Raw genomic sequence first — 24,069 nt, 5'->3', positions numbered from 1 at the left:
TATCAGAGCCTTTTTCCTTTTCATTTTGTAAATATCGTATGCCACCATGTGAAATACATGTGATACTTCATTTACTTAAAGTAGGGAGATTGAGAAGTCAGTATTTAGTGAAATGTCCATTTTCCCAGAAACACTGTAGGGCCCTTCCTTAGATTTCCTGTGTGATTATACTTATCAATCAGCTACCGAATGACAACTAAGACCCTACACACTTACTGGGTTTGCAAAAGTAGTGAAAATTTTTGTTGCTGCTATTGACCATGTAAAATAAATGTGCAATAAATTTGTCCTCATTGTAATTAAAACAGATTCAGTAGCTCTGCCAGGCCTTTTTAATTTCATAACCTAATACCACCACACATCCAGTTCAACCTTATTTTAGGGTTTTTTTTTTTTTTTTTTTTTTTTTTGAGGCAGCAGCAAAATGAGGTTTTTTTTTTTAAGCCTTTGTTGGAACAACTAGACACTCGTTTTTAAAGCTGATTATAGCATTTATAACACTGGGAATTTTGCTTGCATTTTGCCCATCCACTCAGAATATTCTCAAACGATATAGTGACCCCACAGCTGACTCACAGGATTAGGCTTGCATTCTTCAGCTTCTGACCAAGGTACACCAGTGAATCCTACTTCATGGAGCTGCACCACGTCAGAGCCAGGTGTCTGTGGTTTCTGCATGAAGTCTAATGCAGTTACGAGAGTGAACAAGATTCTGTCATAGTGCACTCCTGTGGAGAGCACAAAGTCAGTTCTAAAGAATTTTTCCTTAATTCTTTCCTTGAAACAGCCTTTGTAGAGGTAGCACACCAGAAACTTCCAGTGAAACGGACTCAGTTGCTCCCGATCTACCGCAGTCTTAGTCCAAACTCCCTAGCCCACTGTGTCTCCGCCTCGGACTCCCGTCCATTGCCGGCCACGGATTTGCCTTTCCCAGCTGTAGTAATGGTGTTATGTGCCCTGAGCCTGTGTTTGCTTAACTGTTTTAGAACATGTTTTCCTTCTCGACATCCTTTTTTTCTCTTCTTGTGGGTGCAATTGATGGATTTCCCATTTCCAGAGTAGAAAAGCAAGATCTGCTGTGAATGTGCCTTCATTTTCTTTCTACGAGTCACTTAAGAGTTGATGCCCAGCTTCCCTTGGTTTAATTTTGTCATGAAGTTGACATAATGTTGTGATACAGGAAGACAGTAAATTGGGGTCCTTGGTTAATGTTCAGATACTATGTTTAAAGACTCTAACTCTTGAGTTTTTATTCCACTATCCTTCTTTTGTTTTATATTAGTTATTTACCCAGTGAAAATAAAGCATATTAGGAGTGCTACCACAAAAATAAGGAGCCTAAGCATTTACTGCTTTTTTTTATTTTAATTTTAGAAAGGAGCCAGTATCTACCCATAAAATGTATTAAGGTTCATAGAACTGTTCTGCACAAATTTTGCATAAATATGCATTTGATCTTGCCCTTCAAACTTAAAGTGCTTGAACTTCAGTATTTCAACTAAGGAGACATAACAGAACTTGTCATAAGTATCTGAAAAATCTGGTATACAATGTTTGAATTGTACAGTTTCTTGTATTGTATCTTACTATTATTTTATGCACGCAGACTTGACTTGTAAGTAAGTATTGTGTTCTTATGTGGTGTATTTTATGGGGTTTTTTCCTTTTATGTATTCTTAAGAAATTCAGCTATCGGGGGCTGGGGATTTAGCTCAGTGGCATAAGCACCTGCCTTGCAAGCAGGCGGTCGTGAGTTCGATCCCCGGTACCGATAAAAAGGAAAAAGACAAAAAAAAAAAAAAAAAGAAATTCAGCTATCAGTTATATTGAGCTGCATTGGCCTCTCAGACTTCTGGTTATCCTGGCTCCTGAGAAGGGCTCTAATTTTTGATGATCTAGGATCCTGAGGAAAGCATGCCAACTGAGGGGAAACCCTGGTGTGAATTCATGTGTCACGTTAATAAATCAGAAGCTCAGGCTCATTTGATCTCCTTACCCCCCAGGAAAAAAAATTACATTTGAAGTTCCAGTGCATTTAAACATTGCCTGTGTCAAGTCCAAAAGTCTTTACAAGTTTCTAGAGCTCATGAAAATAATAACCAACAAAATAGCTGCATTTTTTGAAAAAAGATGAAAGCCTAAGGGACCACACACAGTTTTAACCCCCAATCCTACGTCCACCTACCAGCTTTCAACTAGAGATGACTACATCATGTCCAGTGTCATCAGGCCTGCTGGCTAGAAGAGGGAACATGCTTAAGAGCTGTGGGAAATAAAAATGAACGAAAGCAGAGCCAGATGTGTTCGCTTGGGAATGAATTTGGCTCACAGAGGGGTATTTAAATAACTGGGAAAAACGTCTTCATAGATTTTGCTAGATATTTATCCCAACTCCCCATCAGCCAGAAATAAAGCTCTTTCTTGAACTGTCCGGAGCAATTTCCTGTGAAGAAGAGTGCATACAGCAGAAGCCTGGTAGAAGAAAAGGGAAATTTGAGCAGTGTCAGAAATAGAAGAAGAGACAAACCACGGTTTCATCCACAGCAGGTGCATCAGGCAGTGAAAATTAAGTAAATAACTTGTACCCTCTCCTAATCCAGCCGTGCAGCGGAGACTCCGGGCCACTCAAACCAGTGAGTGTGTTTCTGAACTGTGAGCTGACTGGCTAAATTTTTGCAGTGTCCTCTAATTAGAAGTAGCATTTGTTAGTTTGTGTGGGTTCGTGCATTTTCACAGAAAGCTTCTGCTCTCGGATTGTATCACACATATTAAGAGCTGCAGAATGAGGAATTGATGGGTGTGTATTTGTGTGTGTGTATGTGAGAGAGAGAGTGTGTGTGTGTGTGTGTAAATCTGTGAAAACCATGAAAACGTCTATTGTAACAGCCTCCCAGATAATTGAACTTTCCAGCCACACGCTGCTGAAATAATACAGTGGATACATATTCATCTACAGGCATCTGAGCATAAGCGGTGAAAGGATCCTGGAAGCCTGACTGATTCAGTGATGCCTAATTGGCAGTCGAGAAGGCCAAGTGCAGGATGGGTTGGGTTAAAACAAAGGCAATGTTTGAATGTATGAATCCATTGTTTAACCAGCTTCCGACCAAGCTTTTCTGTCAGTCCTGAGCCTTGATGCGTTAAGAGCCATTGCCCAGCACTGAGTTTGCACTGGTGTTTCTCATCACTTTGCATGTTCCCCTAACTATTGACTAGCAAATACGTGTGTCCTGGCAAGACCCCCAGAACCAAAAGTTACTGTTTTCCTCACTGGCTCGCAGCTTTGGGCTCAAGGCATGTCTTAAAACAGTGCAACTCACTTCAAATGCTTTTTGCTTTTTATTTATTACTGCTTGTCACGCGATGTTCTTTGAAAGCTTGCTCATATATTATCTGTTCCATTTTTTTCCATTTTCCCTTTTTTTGCATGCCGTTCCTCCTGTTTCTTCCCTTCCTCCAATCCTCTGTTCCTGTCTGTAGACACAACGGCGACGACAGAACCAGCAGTTCACGGTTGGTATCACATTATTGTTTTATCTACTTGCTCAGCACTGCTGAGAGGCAAGACAAGCCTGGGAAAAAGAGAAATGTAGTCTTCAAGGGAAATCGCATTTCAAGTAGCCTGATCTCATAAATATACTATAATTTCTTAAGGCTTGAAAAGCTGTTGAGTCTTGTCATTTCTGTTGTGAGGTCACTAGCCAGAGGTTGCGGTCTGAAATGAGTTGTACTCCTCCCTGGTTGACCAGCATGGCAGGAGTTGAGTTGTATGTCTTCCTTGCTCGTAAAGCTCTGTCAAACCTTGAAATACAGGGGACTTTAAAATTTCTAGTATTTTCCTAAGAAGCGTAGCATCTGAGTTAAAGGCCCAGTTGCTTTCTTTAATGTGTAGACTACAGTCGCAGGGAAATTTTGAAAAGGAGTCCATTTGTTTCACTTAGCAATGAAAGTTGAAGGTCAGGGAGGAGACTGGAGGTCAGGGAGGAAGAGTCTTGCTTACATTCATGAGGCAGTGCCGCGGCAGGTCAGTGGTCTTTAGAAAGATCATGACTATAATTACGTTCATAAAGTGCCCTGCCCATCACTTACGCAGTCTTAATCTCTTACGCTTGCATTTGGCAGGAAACTTCTCCAAACCAAGAATATGTCAATTTGGATAGCATTAACTGAGACTATTCAAAAGTCATTGATGTGTGAGTGCCTTGTAGGCAAAATAACAGGAAAGTAGGTTACGCTTTTAACCAAAAAGTGATTAAAAACTAAATAAATGGAGCTTAGACAGGAGCATCAGGAAATCTGATCTCCTTTTCTCCGTCTTCCCAGTGACTTACTGAATTGGGATAAGTCTATTAACTTTCCTCTATCTTTCTAATCAGAAAATGAGAATCATGTTTCATCTGTATATTACTTTGCTCATATCTAACCCTAGAAAGATTGTGCTTAGAGAAAGATATGTTAGTTTAAAGATGGGCTGAATTTTAATAATTGAATCCAAGGGAATCATTTGGTAAAGGGCCTACTTCAATCACTTTTCATGTTGGGCAGAGTGGAAATTTATCATTTAAATGACGAGGTGATCAGCCAACCCTATAGTATTAATTCAACTTTTGGAATAATGTCTGATAGCCCAGATGGGCTTCCTTAAAGAGACCTACCTTTGATAACTTATCAGATGGAAACCCCTGAGCAAAATCCATGTGAACTTTCCTTTAAGCTTAGACCTTGGTCAGGGTTGGCAGGTTACCCCTTTGTTTACAGGAAGGAATTTCGAGAAAGCAAAACAAACTTAGGATTGGAGTCATAGATCCCTCCCACCCCCACCCCCATTTCACTCTGACCTTCCACTGGGGGACAGGAGAGCAGCTTAGTGCAAAGGCCCTGTGTTCAATCCTCAGTAGAACCCCCTCCCCCCAGAAAAAGAAGTTAAAGTACTAGGTACACTGACAGTCATGAGAAATCAATTAGGTATAAAACATCCACTTTCTAAGGTAATGCCCCATAGTACTGACTCCAACTCACATACTACACTCCATTAAGCTCAGTTATTTGTGTTTCATCATTAATTGAGTACCTCCTGACTTTATCGATTATTCTCTGAGCTTTGTGGATATTTTAATGTAGTTCAAGAGATTTTATTCTATTCTTTTTTAAATTCTTTAAGTTCTGAGTTTCCTATAAAAAAACCACAGGGTCAAGGATAACCATATGATTCCTGCATTATGTAAGGCTTTGAAGATTTATCATTTATGTCCTAAAGCTTCAGAGTTTTATTTTCTTGCCCCTTCGGTAAAGTTCATATACTTGTGTTTTTGGAGCTAGTTCATCCTTGAAGGTCTAGACAGAGTATTTAAAATAGGAAATTGTTCCCTGGCCTGAAAAATAAGAAGTGAACTTGGGGGCTGCTCCTGATTTTAAGGTACCTTCTTTTCAGTACTAGAGATTGAAGCAGGGTATTTGCACTGCAGTACGTCCCCAATTCTTTCTTCCTTTTTTGTTTGCTTGTTTGTTTGTTTGTTTGTAGTTTTGTTTTAATTTTGAGGCAGGATTTTTCTTAGTTTGTAGAAACTTGCGAATTTTTTGCCTCGGCTTCTGAGAATACTGGCATTACAGACATGTGTCACCGTATCTGATTTAAAGCACTATTTTAATTAGGAAGGAAAAGGAAAGATGAGGGTTTTTTTAGTAGTATGATGAAGTGATAGTTGAAGTAGGGCCTGATAATATTCCTGTGGCAGGAAATAGAGAGGTTTGTGTAGTGTGAGAAGCAACCGTTTGGGCACAATATTCTAACCGGTGATAGGTTAGTAAGATATTATTGATCAGCAGGGCATGAGAAATTTGGAGCAAAAATAGGAAGAATAGTCTGATTGTATTCTACATCTCTTTCATACTTTAAATTGAACTCCTTGACAGTAGAGGAATAGAGAAATGATAGATAATCCAAGCTGATCCCTTTATAATGCATTTATAAATACATGCTTCAACTTGTCCAAAATTCTCATAGTATCTTCACAAAGGGCTCCAACCTCTACTTTGAACAGCACTCTCTGGCCTTTAGCAGAAAGCTCAAAAGAAAACCAAAGTAATATCGGAGATATTACTTGATGTAAAAGGAGAAATCTTCAGGTCAGTTTTCAGGATAAAAAGGTAATAGAACATGGTAGAAATGAGAAAGCAGGTGATCAGATTTGCAGTGAGATGACCATACAGAACTGATATTATTCCAGTGCGTTCAGACTAAAAATCCAGCCTCTTCAGTACAGCAACCATTTGACTTACATTCATTAATGATAACCTTGAGATGTCCCTTACGGTGATCGTAGTCTAGAAAAATGTTAAGTGGCTTGATAACTTAGCAACTTAAATGACAAGACATATTAGGTCAGCCAGCTGTGACCATCTTACTGTTCTTAAAAGTTGTCATACTGGATTTCCTTCTGTATTTGTCTTTCCTTTCGTAAAAAAGGAAAAAAAAATGTTAAAGCTTTCCCTTTGAAGACTCATTAAAATATTTTATTCAAGCTTGTGTTGCTAGAGTATGTATGAAATTTATACTAGTTGTTTTTGTATGTTGACCATTTGTTCTTACCAATATCTCTGATTGGAAGAAGCATGTATTGGAAGGTTAGAAGTGCATGGGCATGATTCAAAATCAAATGGATTTTCTCCAAAAAGAAAAGCAAACAACAATCAGTCATCAGAATGTGTTTTTAAGGATCTAACTGATAGTAAAGATAAATGTGAGTGTAAGAATGAGAATTTTTTTAGATTAGGCTCTCATAAGGGATCTTCTTTGAATAAGGATCTTGATCATTTGTGTTTTTGGAGCTCATCCTTAAAGGCCTGGACAGGAAGAATCCTGTGTTATGTGTGCATGTTGAGCAATGCAAAAAACACTGCCAAATCCTGATTCCACACAGTCTAAAATTGATGGCAGAAATGCATGAGTGATTTGACGCACGGGTGGTATAGTTGTTCATATGGTTATTGATGTGAGGGTGCGTGTGACGGTTTTTGTTTGTTCAAATGTGGGCGCTTCTCTGTAAGTGTCTTGTGCCTTGTTCTTTTTCGCCCTGTGTGTCCCTTCTCCCTTTCCCCACCCTCCTCCCCCGCGTGAGGGGTCGGGTGACAGCATGCCCATGGTCTGGAATAGTGCTTGTGCTTTTGCTGCACTGCAGTCAGCTGGCTTCCTCTGGGTTTGAGCTCTCTCTCTCTCTCTCTCTCTCTCTCTCTCTCTCTCTCTCTCTGTATCCCTCTCTCCCTCCTTCCCTCTCTCAATTTATTATTTTCAAATCTACCCTGCCCTCTTGCCTTTTCTACCTCTTGATACAGACAGGCTGATGATCTCATGAATTTTCATATCCCAAATGAGTTTTTAAATAGATCTGAATTCAGTCTGTAACTGGAAACCCCTCTGAAGAATAATTTTTTACTTTCAGTTTTAGTTTCAAAATGTTTGGCCAATACTAGATACATGCTTATGCCCTAGACTGCCTCCCCTAGGTACCTGCCCCATGAATCTTCCTTTGCCTGACAATGTTCCAAGTAGTTCAAACCATGATAGAATTCTAAAAGCACATGAAATTTCCTTATCTTAATATTCAATTGTGGGATAATTCCTGAACCCATTTTAGAGAAATACAAGCCAGCAGTGCGCATTATTACAACCGCTATGTCCACCATTTGTGTATGTACCTCTATGTACATCTCTCTGTATGAGTACATAACAATGGCATTCAGAGGCTGTCATTCAGTCAAGGGACTCTGCAGACATTGTACGTTCTACCCAAGAACAAAGCTAAAGAGGTTTACCAATGGCTGCAGGACCTGAAGATTGTGTTTCAGCCTCGATAATGCAGTTTGGAAACAATGTGCTACTGTTTAACGGCGTGAACCAAATTTCTGCTCATGGGAAGAAGGGAAAAACTCTCCACAAAAGCTGACAAAGCAGGAAGAACAGGATGACTGAGCTTTTAGATTAAAACTACCGGGGGCGTCTGAACTCTTATGGCTGGTGATGGAAGTAACAGTTTCCATAATATGGCCAAGTGATCAGATGTATGCTGCTTAGGTAAGAGAGAGACCGTCGCCTACTTTGTTTTTCATAATGGGAATGGTACCAGAACCAGTGCGCTAAGTTTTTGTTTCCTGGAGGTTTTAATTTGATGGTACTTACTTTGAAATTTTCTGCAACAGTAATGCCCTGATGACCCGAACCCAGAAGCATTTAAATTTCACTTGACCTTGAAATTACTGAAATGCCCAGGGCTTCTTACAGTTTCTAATTGTTTGAGGATTTCCTTCCCCTGGTTTAAAATTGTCAGAGGATACTGCCCTGAGTTACTGTGGACAAGGAGGAATCCCGAGTGCAGAAGCACTGAGAAGGCTCAGGCTCTCTCCCAGCACACTGTACCACTGCGAGAAGGTGAAACACACGACTCCGCAGAATAGACAGCCATTGTGCAGATATTAAATGACCACGTTTGCACTTTGGAACTTTCTTAATTGGTCAAAAGAATCCCATATGGCCAAAAAGTAAACTTTCATTTGTTTAACAAAGTTTAAAGAAAGTTGTTGAATGCATTTTAATTAGAAGTGATTAGAAAGAGCTTTAATGGATGATGTGAAAGTCTGAAGAGACGCAAGAATAATTTCTCATTTATTGTTAAAATGTGAAGTTTCCTTTCAGAGAATATTCTGTGCTTCACAATGTTTCTTTGTCTTTTTCTTTGGAAAAAAAACTGAGAGGTGTATAATTTTTAACATGAAGGTAAAACACCTAAGTCCCAGCAATTTTAGGAGGTACGCTTTGCTTGTCCACCCTCTCTTGTACACGGGTGCTTCAGTAAGTTCTTCCTAATTATATTTATTCAGAAGTTATCCAACCATGCCAGAGCCCTGTAGATTCATAAAAGACAATAGAATTGCAAAAACAAATTTAACGCCACTAGCCTAAATGTCTTCCCACTTTGGAACATAATCCCAGCAGCACATTCCATATGATTTGGTATATTTTAGAGTTTATGTCATTAAAAATGACAGTTTCAGCTTTAATGAGGTGTATATCAACTGTCTGTCACTTCTTAATGGAAAACTTTGCATATCAATGATACTCCATAAACATATTTGTCTTCATTTTTTAAAATTAGCCTTCTAAAGCCCTCCCCAAGGAAAGGAGCCTTCAGCAGTAAAGCTGCCTGCTTGAAACCTCTCTGTTTAATGTGGTTAGTGATATATAAGCACATATATAGAACACTTTGATATTCATTGGGCCCCGTAGAAGTGAGGGATTAGCCTTCAGAGAACTGCAAATTCATAATTAACTACAAAGAAGTACTTCACATTGGCCATTTATAACATTTATTCAAATAATTATGTTCATCAGTCTTTATACAATGGATAAAGCCAATTAGAAGTAGGAACACTTTCAACCAATCACATTTCAGAACAGATGTACAGCATCCCTATTCACTTGGCCTATAATTTATTCATGACTCATTGCTTTGCATTTGGTTACCTTAAATCCAGAGTTTGGGAACACATGGAATCCAGAGTGTCTCATTTTGGTTTGGCACCTGCCCTTGAGTATTGAAATCCAAGGGTTCTTCCTCTGGAGCTGATAATGTGACAGCCTTCTCTCACAGAATCAACCTGGCTATCAGTAGTCAGTTGGCTTCTTTATCAAGCACCTGACAGAATCCAAGAGTTAGGATTGTTTATAAAGGATTTTCATGGTTAATTTGGTATTTTTTAATAAAGCTATCAGTATGACATGACTGGTCTTCAGAGCATTTGTTTTAGTTGCTTTTAGGCTCTGGTTGGTCACTGAGAATCACTCCCAGCCCCTCCTTCTGACAAACATTTACTGAGAGTATACTTTGTTCTTGGCTGTAGAATGAAAAGATGCAAAACTAAGACCTTGCAAAAGAGTTTGCTGTTGAATAGGCCCACCAGCATCTTCCGAAGTGGCTGATTTCATTACAGAAGGATAAGCAAACGGCTTTGGGAATTGAGAGTCTCGGATAATCAAATGGGCTTGGAGCACAGCGCCAAAGAATAAGCCTAGGCTGCCTCGATGTCTAATATTTGTGTTTAGTAAACTTTATTAAAGGACCAGCCCACTAGTAAGATACGAGGAAATGGAAGCCGTCTCCTGGCTGAGCTCCCACTGTTTATCTGCTTCCCTCTTCACCTCCTTTAATTCAAGTCAAAGCCAGCTGCGGAACAGCGCGGCTGGGCAGCATGAGGGTTGGCTGGGACACAGGCCTTTCCAAGCCCCTACTTGATTACCTCCTGACCTAACTGCTTTTTCAGCTTTGAGGGTTTTATTTTTCAGAAATACCATTGATTTGTGAAATTCTCTTTTTAAAAAATCATTTCACGAATCAGATTTTCTGATGAAGGCATAACCTGCAATCTGCAGTTAGCAGATGCTGTACCATTTTGAAATATGTGATCCAAGATCATCATAAATTGATAACAAACTGTTTATCAGTATTGGCAAAGGATTTCAATTTACAGTAAAATGTGAAATAAAACGTACGTACATCAGTATGTAACATCTAAATACATTTGTATTTTAAGAGATATAGCAGAGCATCAAAGCTAACAGTCAAGCTTTTTTTTTCTTTTTGCATGCTGTTATGAATGAGTGATTTTAAACATTCACCTTCATGTTTCATGTGCTTTGAACAGTGGAGACTGAGGAATCTTTCTGCCTCGATTGTGTATCAATAACAAAATTATATGATTGAAGAAATGAACTCATGGATTACTACATTTAAGCTATCCAAAAAACGTGAGAGATAGCAAGAGATTTGGCTCATGTTTTTTTTAAAAACTTCATCCTCAGTTCTTAAGTGTTTTGTTTATGTCCCTTGAGGAATGAAAAGAAAAACGATTTGTTTTTACTTGTAAGGCCTTACTCAGTTGCCCAATTCCGCAGAAGAACTGGACAGTGAGGACCTCTCAGGTAAGGGATAGTCATTAGGTAAGGCACTGCAGTGTCCAACCTGTGGACGCTCTGTCCACTTCTACAAAACGGCCATTTGCTTTGCTGAGCAATCAATTGGCACATGTGGATTTTGAAACTAAAACAAAACAACAGATTTTTATCAACACTTCCTTCCCCCCCATTCACTTTTCCCCTTCTCTTCGTAGCATTTGTAGTTCAGATTGAGGCCAGAGCTGTTAATGCAGTAGAGGTCAAGTTATCTTTGGGACTGTACTAAAGCCACTCTGGGTTCACTGGCTTCAAACAATGTTTATGTTCTAGATATGTAATGGCTCAGGAGAAATTTCGTTGCATTACAAAGCAGTTTAAGGATGTTGGATTATGTGACAAGATCTTAAACTCACATTGACTGTCTACTTCTGTGGAATAGACTGGAAACCCATGTCAGAATTATTTCAGAGGCAAGGAATGGGGGAGGGCAGGGGTGAACAGGGGTGGGGGGCAATTGTTTTGTCACACACCATGATGTAAACTAATTATCCACCTTAGACCTTTTTCACAGCACACTGAGCTCTTGGAAAAGTAGGTTTCATGCTTGATTCCAGGATTTAGGTGTTACTAATCCAGAATAAGAAGCATGTCCTAAAAAGAAGGGAGGGAGGAGATTTAAAGTGGTGAGAGCTAAACCATTATATGAGCTCCCATGATGTTGTGAGACTTCACCCCCAGCCAGTTACAGCTCCTTAAACATTTCCATCAGCCACCTAGCAAATCCGTAAGCAAGGCCCTCCCCTTGCTGTCTCGATGGGAAGCAACGAGGGATAGGATTGCAGATGATCGCCCCAGCCCACTGGAAAAGAAGGCTTCATTTCACTCTTTGCTGAAGTTTTCACTGCCGCTCCCTTGAGCTGGTTGCTGAGGTGAAGTCCTTAACTTTAAGTCTCACTCAGTGGGAAAACAAGATTACTACCTGGAAGCTGCCCAGTTTTTAAAAATACAATAGATGTGTTGCGAACTATATGCTTCTGTTAAACCTCAAGGATACCTTTACTTTTCTGTGACCTACTGTGCGCCAGTGTGAGCTTAGCTGTTGGGTTTTCCAGGATTTGAAGCTTCCAGGAGGCTCCACTGGTTTTGTGCACTGCTGCATCCCTGTCCTGTAGTGAGCACCCAGATGGTAGTGTTGGGTGCATGAGTGAATCCAAGTCCCAAGGAGTTTAAGTACACAGGTAGTAGCCAGCCCATCAGCGGTGTTTTGTTTACCTCTTATTTATGGTATATTTTGAGAATTTCTAAAAGCATTACCCTAACTTTTATTGAAAACAAGTCCTCCTTCGTGCTTAACATGTAACGCTGGATGTAATGGGGAGCATGTGCTGCTGGTTGCAGGTGGTCTTAGTTCAGATACAGACTCTAAGCAACACAGCCCTCGAACCCAGTGGCCCTGGCAATTGGATCTTTTCAAGGATCCTAAAAAGAAATATCTTGAGCAGCCCTGATCCCTCCTGGCACATTAGTCAGACAAGGATCACTCAGATACGCACAAACAATGGCATGCATTACAAAATCGGCCATCCACCCCTTCCACCAGCATCATCAATTAGGAATACTCTAGCTCTCAGCCCTGCACTGTGTCAGATGGGTCCCTGCTGCAGTTCTATCAATCATCCATGTCAGGAGCTATAAACCAACAACTGTTTGTGTTCATAATAACTCAGTTAAATTAATAATTACGTTGTCCCCTTCCCCACTCCCACTAAGAACACTGCAGTCCTATCGCTCAGGAGCCGTAAGTCATGTACAGCAGTGATGAACTAGCAGGCTCGAGCTGGGCTGCCTTTGCATCTGGTTTGATGAACTAATCAAAAACTGATTAGCACCTTTGTTCAAAGGGGATGCTGATTAATCAATTACTATTGATTGTGAGCTTGGCTTCACTCGGCAGCAAAGAGACATCTGAAGGGAAAAAAACAACCAATAAAAATTGAGCAGCTGTCATAGTGTTTAAATTTATTAAAACAAAATACATTATTTTTTATGAAGCTGTCTTGAAATGGGTCACTGAAGGGGAGCATATTGATTGAGAAAGGATGAACTTCTCAAATTTCTGTAGCCTGGAGACTGAATTCAATTATAATACAAGACAAACAGGTTAACACCCGTCTTAAACAGCCCATCAATAAATTAGAGTAGGTGTTGCACATTTAATGCTAAACTGTGGTAATGAATAATATTATCCATTCCCTGCTGCACGGGGATAGAAATTTCATCCTTTTTGTATAGCTGAAAAATATTGTGTATTTCCAGATGATGGTCTGTTTTCTCCTTGGCCCTCTGTCCCCACGTCCCCCATTCGCCAGTGCCACCTCCTCAATTAATGACAGTTTCATAAGCAGCATATGGTGTGCCATCCTCATCCGGCAAAGCAAGTCACCCAGCCAATCTTGCTCTGTAATCTGCATTAAAAAATGACACTGGTGTGTAGTTCAGTGATTTAATTATTGGCAGACATGGGAGCTTATGCAGTTCTACTTTGAACCTTTTGTGTACCTTTTGGGTGTTAGCTTTATTGATGATGAATCCACATGCGTTTTGAATCGTTTTATCAGTTGTATCTGTCGTTTCCTGGTGACAGCTGGTGGTTATTGCCACCCATGTGGAATGGAAAAGCTTTAAGCATATTTATCCTTCATTTTTATCTTTAAAAAAAAATTAATGTCTTCAACTGCCTCCCTCCCTTCAGCAATGGAGGGGGCCTTGGAAACAGTCGGTGGAGAGAGGTAACAGTGTGCCAGAGACTGGCCTGCAGAACACTCAAAGCCATCTATCCGTATTTCACTGAAGCAGAGGCACCGAGAAATGCCAGGGTTGCTTTCAACTCTTGTTCTACAAATAAGAAGGTGATCCTGAAACACCCTACATGTCTCTCATAATCCACAAAAAAAAATATGGATAGAGGGCAGCTCTGCACAATGTGATCACCCTTACCCAAGTGTTGGGAAGAATCCAGTCCCATAAGTGGTTCACAAAGCATGGACTCAAATAGACTTCAAAGTTAGATAATGGAAGCTTTTAAAACCCTTTGCATCCAGAGTATTAATGGAGGTAGACGTTATGGCAACTGGTTCCTGGAGTGTCCTGCGGGTCTCACTGAACCTGCTTAGAATTTGCATGAGAGTCTCAGGTGCCATGGCATTTAGGGAGATCTCTTTTCTTAGTGGCCCACTCATAAAGTATGCACCAAGTTTAGCCAACAGGCAGTTTTGTTTTCTTGGTAGACTAATAGTAATGGCAATATAGAAAAAGTCAAAAACTAGGTGAGCTAGACAGATACCCTTAAGGTACGGGTCAGGACTCCAAAGTGTGGTATGATTTGTGTGTTTCATACTTCATAGCTTAGAAAGCTTCCTCGCCTTTAATCTCATTTAATCTATTCATTCAACAAAATTTGAGCCTGGTGTGCTGGGCGCTGGGCTGGCACCAGGAATGCAGCAGTGAACAAGACCAAATGGGAGCTGGAGTGGCCATGGCTGTCACTGGCACAGCCTGGCTTTCATATGGTGACTTTCTAGTCTCACATATTTGAAACACAAATTTTGGACAGTGACAAGTGCTGTGAAAACACAATCTTAGATAAAGTGAAAGCAAGGGTAGGGGCAGGGAGAAAATCCGCCCTGGGAGAGGGAGTGTGGAAGTGTCAGGACAGGAGGACCTGTCGGTGAGAAGGAGCCTGCTCCAGGAGGATGTCACGAGCATCCTGTGCAGTTGTTAAAGAACTATCGTTAGTGTGTTTATAAATGAGGAAACCAGGCCAAATGATTTATTGAAGACACTGGCAGAATTGGAGCCTGAGTCCTCTTGCATCCAAGGCCTTGGGGTAGAGTGCTCATCCTTCTGTAAGTACACAGCTCCCTTCACTCTGGGGCTTTTGACAATCCAGTTCCTCTTAACCTTTGTCCCGTCAGTATGTTCATTCAGGGAATGAAGAGGGGAAATTCAGTCTCTCCATAGCCCATCACAGAGAGAACCATGAGAGAATAACCTGGAAAGATTTTTGTTCCAGCCTTAAATGAGGCTCCAACCCCTTTAATAAAACCTAAACTCTGCTCTGATGCTGTCAGTACCATTGTCCTACTGATTGCCCTAAAGGTGGTCCTACAAGGAAAGGGAAAGTGGTGAGTTGGAAAATGTTAAAAAACAGACACGCGTGTGAATACCCTTCTTTCAGAATTCAGTTCAGTGCCAGGCAATAGACTAACAAACCACAGCCGGCCCTGAGCAGCTGCTCAGTGACTCCCACAGGGTGAGCTTCACCTTCATCCACTGCCGATCTTTCCCATAATCCAACATGCTGCTGTTCCCGCCATGGGGAGGAAGGAGACCCCCGACCAGGAACTTCTCCAAATGCAAAAAGAGACAGGCCGCAATGCAAAGTGTGAATTCCAGTTCTACAGGTTGGACACTGCTTTGGGGTGACTTCACCATACTCATTCATCCATCCCCCTCACACCCCCAAATGCCTGAGGTCCACTGAAGCATCTTTCCGCAGAGAGATTCTAGTGGGAATCGTGTGTGTGGAATTACTGTACAACTCTGTCCTATTTCTCAGGTGCCTGCTCCTTTAAGGAAAACTCCAGTGTCATCCTCGGTGCCTTCCTTTGTTGCTTAAAATGTGGAGGGCAATCACACTTCTAAGTCTTTACTGCTATGAGAGGAATAGAGCAAAGTCCTAAGTGTGGCTTTTGGTCTTTCTGGGGGTGCTAAACGCCTTGGGAGGATTTGCATTCTATGGCATCAGGTCATTTCCACTGTTGGCTAGATTTACTAAATCAAAGAAGGGAAAAAGCAGCATTTTTTAAACCAAGTCATTCTTACGTCTGGTGGACAACAGGTATTTAATATTCTTGACATTCAAAATACTAAACCTGGTTCATAACTTGAACTAGGTAGCCTGCAGCGGTCAGGCCAACAGTCTTGACTACCGAAGAGGGTGGCGAGGCCACTAGTTACACTCTGTATTAATTCCATGTATGTGCAAAGAAAGACCTCAGTGTCATTGGGCGGCTCTGAGAGGAATGCTTAGTGTCCCCCTAGGGGGCTCAGAATTATACTCTTGGATCAGTGGGAAGAACTAGAAAAGGCCCTGCTAAGCTTTCCTGTGGCAGATTCAGCCTTGGCAAACACACGCTCTGTCCCTGTGATAGGCCAAGCCTGAGCCAGGGATGCACTGGCACTGGCCTCTCAGATCAACCCCGCGAAGGATGCAGTTGGGCCCATTCTCTCAGAGGACTTGCTTGACCTGCCTGAAGTCACAGCTTCTGACCCAGATCTGATGGCAGGTCCAGGGCACCTTCCCACAGGCCCCATGCAGGAGATGAGCTTCTACCTGATCCTCTGTTTGGACCTGTTCCTGAACCATGTAGGCAGTGACAGCCCAAGGGAGCCTGAGTCCTGATCGCTGAGCAGTGACAATGTACAGCACAATCTGTGTGCACTACTCCTAATTTAAATGAACACATACTGAGCTCCCGGTGGCACAAAGAGGATGATTACTGCAGTTTTCCTTTAAGTAGCTTAGCAAAGCTCCTTTGAATGTTAGGAGAGCTGCGTGACATTGCTAGAATTGAATGCCGCTGACAGGTAGTAGACCAGACAGCCGGATGCTGTACGGGAGTCTTCGTGATTTTCTTACCTTGCGTTTATTCTTTCCTTTCCATTTTCTAAGACAGAAAAGAAAGGTTACGCTGCATAAGGCTAGTGTGCTCCCATATATATTAACATCTTAATGGGAAAGCTGTGTGTGTACTGTATACATTTACTACTCTCTGACAAGAGGGAATTAAATGTCAGAAGGATTTGTAGCATCTATAATTGAATTGGTGCTGAGAAAAGCAAATCTTAAAGAAGAATAACATATTAGGATTAGCAAATAATGTGGCATTTTGTCAGCGCTTGCCATTCAGTTTGTTCCCCTTCAGTAATAAAGTTGTGCTTTTTAAAATGCACACTTATTTTTGTTGCCCAGATGAGAGCTACACTAGGTGGTGATGATGGGCAGCCGCATTTTTCAGACGGCAACAATTTTCTTGTGTGAATGTGTTGGGGTCTTTTTAATTATTTGTTTTTATTTTTTAAGTCAGATTGTATTTTTGCTTCCAATTGGAAAATCCACTGCAAGTGTTTTTCTTTCTTCCTGGTGAGAAGTGGCAAATGATAGCAAAGTCACTAAGATTTTCCTGAGATAGACTAATCCCTGTAGCCCTAGGAGGCCACAGAGAGCATTTCCATTATAAACATCATTTCTGAGAGTTTTTAATTAAACTGACTTGTCCAGCAAGACCTCAACTAAACCAAGGGTTAGGACTGTTGTAAAAAGTCACAGTTATATCACATTCTCCCGTATCTCAGTATCCCAGTAGGAGAAGGGTAAGGTTCAGTATCTCAGTAGTCCAGTAAGAATAGAACCTCCAGGGGCTGGAGCTTTAGCTCAGCAGCATAAGCACCTGCCTTGCAAGCAGGCAGTTGTGAGTTCGATCCCTGGTATCAATAAAAAAAAAAAGTAGAACCCCCCCCCCATCTTGCACACCAACTTTTGAGATAAGAACTAAGGGGTTTATAACCTCTGGATAGAATCAGTGCATGCCGTTGAGAGGACTATCTAGTTCTTACCCAATTTGCTGGACACAACTGTGCTAGGACGGTCTGAAACGTGGGGAGGCCAGTGGGCCATGGCTGGTGTGTCCTTTTCCACATGCTTCACTGTATGTTGATGTTTCGAGAGGTAGAAAACAAGGTGTCCTTTTGGCCGAAAGACTGGACTTTAGGTCCCTTGTGCAGCCCTGGGCTTCAGGGTGTGCCAGCTGCAGAATCAGTGAGGTTCAGCTCAGTGAACCCCACTTCCCAAGTCCCTCCTTGCCAAGAGCCTGTCTGGGATATTCTTAATGACCCCTGAATCCCTGTTTGGACAACAAAGCTCCCTGGGCATATTGCAGATTCATGGTTGTGGCATTTGCACCGCAGGTCACATTCCATGGCCCATGCCAGGTGGCAAAGTAGCCACAAAAATTGGGACACCTTGCCGAACCCTGCAGTGTGACTGCAGGAATGCTGCCCAGGGACAAGGTCAGCAGGTGGTTTAAGGAGTCCTCTGGAGGAGCGGGGAAGGGACCTGTCCAGCAGCACCTCCTTCATCAGGCCCTGGGGACTACTGCTTTCAAATTTCCTCTTTCACATTGTTCATGAGGAATCTGTTGGACCAGGTCAGCTGGCCCAGCGAAAGAAAGCTGAGCTGTTTTGGGGAATCCCTCTTGGAAGTTGATGCTATTTTGTTGTTGTCCTGTAAATTCTAAGATAATCAAGTGACCCAAGGGGCTTGAAGCTATGACCCAAACTTTAATAGCCAACTTAGCATTCCACAAGAAGCTTAAACACTCACCCGGAGAGAGTGGTTTCAACTTTTTGCCAAAAGAAATGCTAACTCACCAACACTAAATAGCTTGTGACGTACCTGTCACATTTAGAGCCACAGAAGTAGCTACAGAATGGAATCGACAGGCAGGAAGGCTGTACCACAGCTGGGAATTGTCCTGAACACCTCACAGTGTTAGAATTACTCAGCAGCCAGGCTTGGTTCCCTTAGTCACGTGTGAAATTTCTCCACATGGACTGTGTTGTACCTGGGGTCTGGTTCTTCATAGCTGGAGTAACCTTTGTGCTATCAGCATCTACCCAGCAGAAAATTGACTTTCCCTTTGAGGATGATAGGGACAAACTGGAAACACGCCTAACACCCAATACTGAGCGAGAGGAGCAATTGTAGCTTCTTAGAGGGAACAAGGAAACAGGATTTTCCAGGCTCAAGGAGATACCTGTTCACCTAAGGGTGGGAGGTGGTTTGTTTGGTTGGTTGGTTGGTTTTGGTTTTGTGGAACTTTTTTTTTTTAATATGGGATTTTTTTGTTTGTTTGTTTTGGAATTTTTTGTTGTGGTGGTGATGGGTTGATTGGATGACTTTGCAGTACTGGTTACTTAACCCAGGGCCTGCACGCTGAACTACATTCTCAGCCCAAACATAAACATTTTAAGAGAAGATCTTGCTGAATTGCTCAAGCTTGTTTTCAAACTTGAGATCCTCATGCCTCAGCCACCCAGAGTTTTGGAATTATAGGTGTGTGCCTCAATGCCTAGTTAGCATGGGGGCACGTTTACAAGGGCTACATGCCCATGATTATTTTTCAGTTAAGAAACTGGAGACGACTGTAGAATTGGTTTCCCCTTCTACCTGGTTCAGAAAGGGAGCGAGAAATTTGGAGGGGCTGTCCTCAGGAAAGCCAGCAGTGAACAGGGCTCGCGTGAAAGCGGCTGCTCCCGAAGAGCAGTGAGGACTGCAGCTGCTGGTGAAAGCCACCGCCCTTGCTCTTAGAAGTCATTTCTCAAAGAGCAGGCCAGAGTTTCTGCCTTAGGAGCGCAATAGGACCATGGATTTGGGCAGAGACACGATGCCCTCCTTTGCAGCAACTGACCTTTTCTGTAGTCTCAGTTTTGCTCTGCCTGTAGCAGCGTGTGCTGTCGCTTCCTGTCAGGAGGGAGGCACCAGCTGGCAGGTGCAGGCGGCTCCCATGCACCTGGTGACCAGTGTCACCCAGTAGTGGGTGGCAACTTCAGACCTGCCATCCACCCCATGCGGGGAACACAGGGAGTGTGATGGGTCTAGAGACAGCTATGCTCATCACAAGGGGAGGCCACGCCGTGACAGGCACTTAGGAGTGGACACAACTCTGTTACTACCTCCCACAGCAGGCCCAGGAGGAGGGAGTGGGCAGGGAAGAGGCGGTGAGCAGCTCATAACTGGCAGTGTTCCCTGTGAATTAAAAACCAGTTACCTTCTGTGTCCATCTGCAGTAATTGAAGGCAAGAAAAATGTCTTGGTGATTAACTGATGGTTGTAAACGTTCTGATCAAAGTGAGTATCAGAAGATAGCTGGAGAGATTATGCTTGTAAATAAGTATCTGCAAAATATATAGGTCCTCGAGGGTGGGGGCAGTAACTGGAACTTAGGTGTTTAATTCTGGGGGTGGGTAGCAACACTGACCATGTTTACTAATCATGGGGAGCAGATGCATACTTTTGACTCAGGAAGTCAATCCCACAGATACGAACCCTGTGAGATTTTCTTTTGCGGAGGTTTTTTGTTTTTCCCTGTCCCAGAGGGCCCACACGCCTACTGTTCGCTCTGTCTGGTTTTATAAATCTTCTGGAGCGTTCCTACACCTAGACATGGAAGAAGCAATCTCTGCCAGTGGACAAGAGAGCACCTTTCCTCCAATAAGTTAGAGCTGTCTCTGAAAGCTTCTGTCCGCTCTCAGTCTGCCCCGGAAGAGATCCCTTGCCGTCCCTTGCCTCGTGTACCTCTTCCCTTTCCCCAGCATGCAGCATCACTTTGTCTTCCTTGCCCTGTTCTCAGACCTACGAGGCATATAAAGTCCAATAGGTCTGAAGCTCCTGCAGCTGGAGGTTAGTTAATTCTTATTCCCACAAATCCCCTAGTTTGACAGCTCCCCAGGGAATGCACAACTGGCTGGTTTTACGGTTACTTGTGTACCCCTGTGAACACTTTTGAACTTGAGCAATTGGAGTACAACCCTGCAGTGTGTAAAACCCTCTCTTCCAGCAGCACCCCAAGGGGAAATTCTCCCCTTCAACAAGCTCTCTTGTCTGTAAAACAGGAAAAAAAATCCATAGCGGGTTCTGCCTTGTTGAAATGACTTCGAGACCGTGGAGGCTGCAGCATCTGCAGTCGGCAGTGTCTTCGTTTGAGGAGGGAGAAGCCTCTCCATTTTTTGAGCCGAGCTTATTAGACAGGTTGCTAGAGGGGCTTGCACATCACGGCGCAGGCTAATTGGCTGCGGTGCTCTCTGCCTCCAACCCATCTCCATCCTCCAATTAAACTCCCATCATCCTGTTGTCCTGGGCGAACACTGCTGCCTCTGGTTTGGCATTTCTGTTTGGGTTTGGGGTTTCGGTTTTCCTGTCCTCCTTTCAGAGGTAACTTAATGAAACACTTTAAATACTCCATTTTTTAATTTAAACTCTTTTAATTAAAGCACTTCTCACAGAACCCTCAGTCACGAGTTATTTCCCCACATCCTTCAGTGCTTAATCTCCGAGCAGAATTGGAAATATCGATAGAAAGTGTAAATCATGCCCTCCTGCTGAAAGCGTTGTATCAGGTTTCGGCTCAAAAGAGCACCATTACCTTTAGCTGTCACGGATCTGTACACTTGATCGATAAACTTCAAATATTATTAGAGGTGGAGGCTTCAGAGATTTGCTCTGTTCTTTGGAGAGAGACAGAGATAAATCTTTCTTAGAAATGGACTTGAATTTGCACTCTCAGTCCTCCTGGTGAAATGCATTTCTCTTAGGCATCCAACAACTGCGAGGGGGACAGATTTATAGGCCATGTGCTTCTTGTACTGAAAGATTTAAATGGTAAATCCTTCACATATGACTTCACAAATCATGTAAAGTTAAAAGATTTTTACCGTTTCTGTTGCTGCTGTGCTTAAATTGTAGGGTACAGCTAGTAAATCATTTTAATGGAGGTGTCGTACTTGACTCAATAAAAAAAAAAAAAAGACAATGGTTTAGCTTCCACTCCAAAATGTTAATGTATTAATCAACGGGAGAATAATTGTTTTTTACTACATTATAAATCTCGGGTGCCATTAGGATTTCAGCAAGGGGTGATGTAGCCACATTCCTAAATTAAAATTGTTTACACTGCCATACATCCATCCTGCATCGCCATAGCTCATTCTGGGTTCATTTTGGAGTTGTTCTCCTGCCAAATGTGTCGTTCCTCAGTCGGAAGGAGACATACTGAGGGAGTGATGCTTATAAAGGAAAATTAATTGCACCGAGCAGTGTTAAATAAGTAAAATAAGAGCCGTCTGTGGCGATGGACACTTAACTCCTGGCTGTCTTTTTTGAAATAGGCTTTTAGGTTAACTTGAGGCTTACTCCCTCATACGTTCTCAGTGCAGCAAGCACGTCTCTTGTTCTTAGTCTTTTCATTCTTATTTTATCTCTAGGCAGCTGTGGTTTTTGAGCTCTTTGATTTGCTCCTGCATATACCCATTACAGAGTGAGTCACTGGGCATCCACAGAAAGATCCCCTTCTTCCTCTCCACAGTGTTTGTGATCGCCCAAAGGTACAATTCAAGGCTGCCTCAAGTGGCCGTATCAGCTTCCCTAGTTAGGACCTGCAGCTGGATACAGAGTGGGGACCAAGATTAGGTCAGGACCTGGTGACTCCTGTCCCCTCCCCCCGCCCCCCGCCGCCCTAAGCCTGTTTCACGTATATTGGCGCACCTGTGCTGCTGATAATGACATTGCCTTGGGGGGAGAGCAGATCAGTTCAGCACTGGACAGGTCAGTCTGTGCCTTCAGTGTGACTTGATCCATCTAGAATGTTCTCTCCGACTCCTCCATTAAAAAGGAAGATGGCCTTCTGACCCTGGTGGCAGAGTCACCAGGGCCCCTGGTGTCTTGTAATAAGCTCTACATCCCTATTCCTCTTGTGATTTCAACAGATTCTCGAGCAGGTGAAGAAGGCTCAATCAGGGCGGTGGATCATGCCGTGATTGGCGGTGTCGTGGCCGTGGTGGTGTTCGCCATGCTGTGCTTGCTCATCATTCTGGGCCGCTATTTTGCCAGACATAAAGGTAAGCAAGGTGCTTTGGCAGGCAGGAGTAACATGTCACCACCGCCCATGCGTTTGGGGACTTTGCAAGTTTGTCCTTAATAGGCAGCTAGGTGTATGTGGCCACACCACCTGTCTGATTTCTGACACAGAGAGGAGGGAAAAGAAAAAAAGCAGAAACCTTAGCAGCTACCTAGTAGGTTTTGGGAACTGGTGAGCAACACTCCTTGATTGGGATTTTCTTTAAGTATAAAGCTTTATAGAGCTGTTCTCTCCAGGCCATAGAAGGGGAGTCAAGTGAAAATAACAAAGTAATGGGCTGGTGTGTGAGGGGCAGCGTGAACTCCAAATGGTAAACATGGACAAACCACCCACCGCAAGGAAGGCAGGTGAACCCTGTCCCCTGACCCAAGCGCTGGCTAATTACACTAACTAGCCCTGAGGACTAGAAAACTTCCTTGGTGTGATGTGCCCAGATTATAGAAAATGTGCCTTAAAAGCCACATAAATATGTATTTTTAAAATTATCAGTGCAATTGATTTAAATTGCCATTAATCACCACACTTATCAGCTGTGCAGTCTGGATGGGCAATCATCGTTTTGGGGCTCCTCCTCTGCCCCATGCTGCTATGAGCCTCTTCTTCCCTCCTGGTAATTTATTCTGCCTTTTCTCTGTCGGCCCTTGTCTTGCTCACTTGTTTTCTCAAGCACTGTGCACTGACCTGGTAGAGTTTTCCAGGCACTTGCAGACTGCTTGATTGTACCGGGTGTATGAAAGGTCCCTTGAGCATAACAAAGGGGGTCCAAGGTACTTGACAAGTATCCTTCTCAGGCCTCACTCAGTTTGGAACTCTCCCAGCTGACTGACCGAGAACTCTCACCTCTCAGTGTTGAACCTGACAGCCAGGGAGGTGAGACCAGGGAGCAGCTGAGGCTGAGCAGCACCTGCAGAAGCCAGGCAAAGAGGGCTGTGCGTCCCTGCAGAAGACAGCATGCAGGACAGGAGGGAAGCACTTGACTTCTCCACTTCGTCACTCTGAAACTTTAAGAGAACGCCAGTGTCTCAGCCTCTTTAAATTTTAGAACCTTTGGAAATTTAGAATACAGGGCTGGGATTTAGCTCAGCAGCATAAGTGCCTGCCTGGCAAGCATGAGGTCATGAGTTCAAGCCCTGGTACCAAAAAAAGAAAGAAAGAAAGAAAAGAAATACAGAACGCAGTGGGAAGAGGGCTGTTTGGTTATGCCAGGAAGTTTAAGTGCTATCTGCATACGGTCCTGAGGTGCAGTCCGTGTCTTCCTCCATATAAACTCTTGGGATTTGGTGATAAGGGTGCTATCGATTTTATAACGTTCTGTCTATTGTCATTAAAAAGTGGCTGTGCCAATTAGCAAATCCATGAATCCGGGTC

The 24,069-nt window shown here is 42.7% G+C and overlaps 1 protein-coding gene across 11 annotated transcripts in view; it reads left to right on the top strand.

Moving 5' to 3' along the window:
• The window catches only part of Cadm1 (cell adhesion molecule 1), a 327,909-nt gene that overhangs the window by 291,636 nt on the left and 12,204 nt on the right, over nucleotides 1-24,069 (top strand). For 4 of the 11 annotated variants that reach the window (XM_063255805.1, XM_063255802.1, XM_063255810.1 and 1 more), the window contains 3 exons: nucleotides 3,481-3,513; nucleotides 10,919-10,972; nucleotides 22,550-22,681. In XM_063255805.1, the coding sequence (XP_063111875.1) occupies nucleotides 3,481-3,513; nucleotides 10,919-10,972; nucleotides 22,550-22,681 (219 nt within the window). The remainder of the gene's footprint in view (nucleotides 1-3,480; nucleotides 3,514-10,918; nucleotides 10,973-22,549; nucleotides 22,682-24,069) is intronic. The other 7 variants (XM_063255806.1, XM_063255804.1, XM_063255812.1 and 4 more) reach the window with 2 other exon arrangements.

Source organism: Cavia porcellus, unplaced genomic scaffold, assembly GCF_034190915.1.
Source record: "Cavia porcellus strain 051 isolate PalLab524CR breed Dunkin Hartley unplaced genomic scaffold, mCavPor4.1 scaffold_9, whole genome shotgun sequence".
Lineage (NCBI taxonomy): Eukaryota > Metazoa > Chordata > Mammalia > Rodentia > Caviidae > Cavia > Cavia porcellus.
This window is presented reverse-complemented; position numbering and strand designations above follow the sequence as displayed.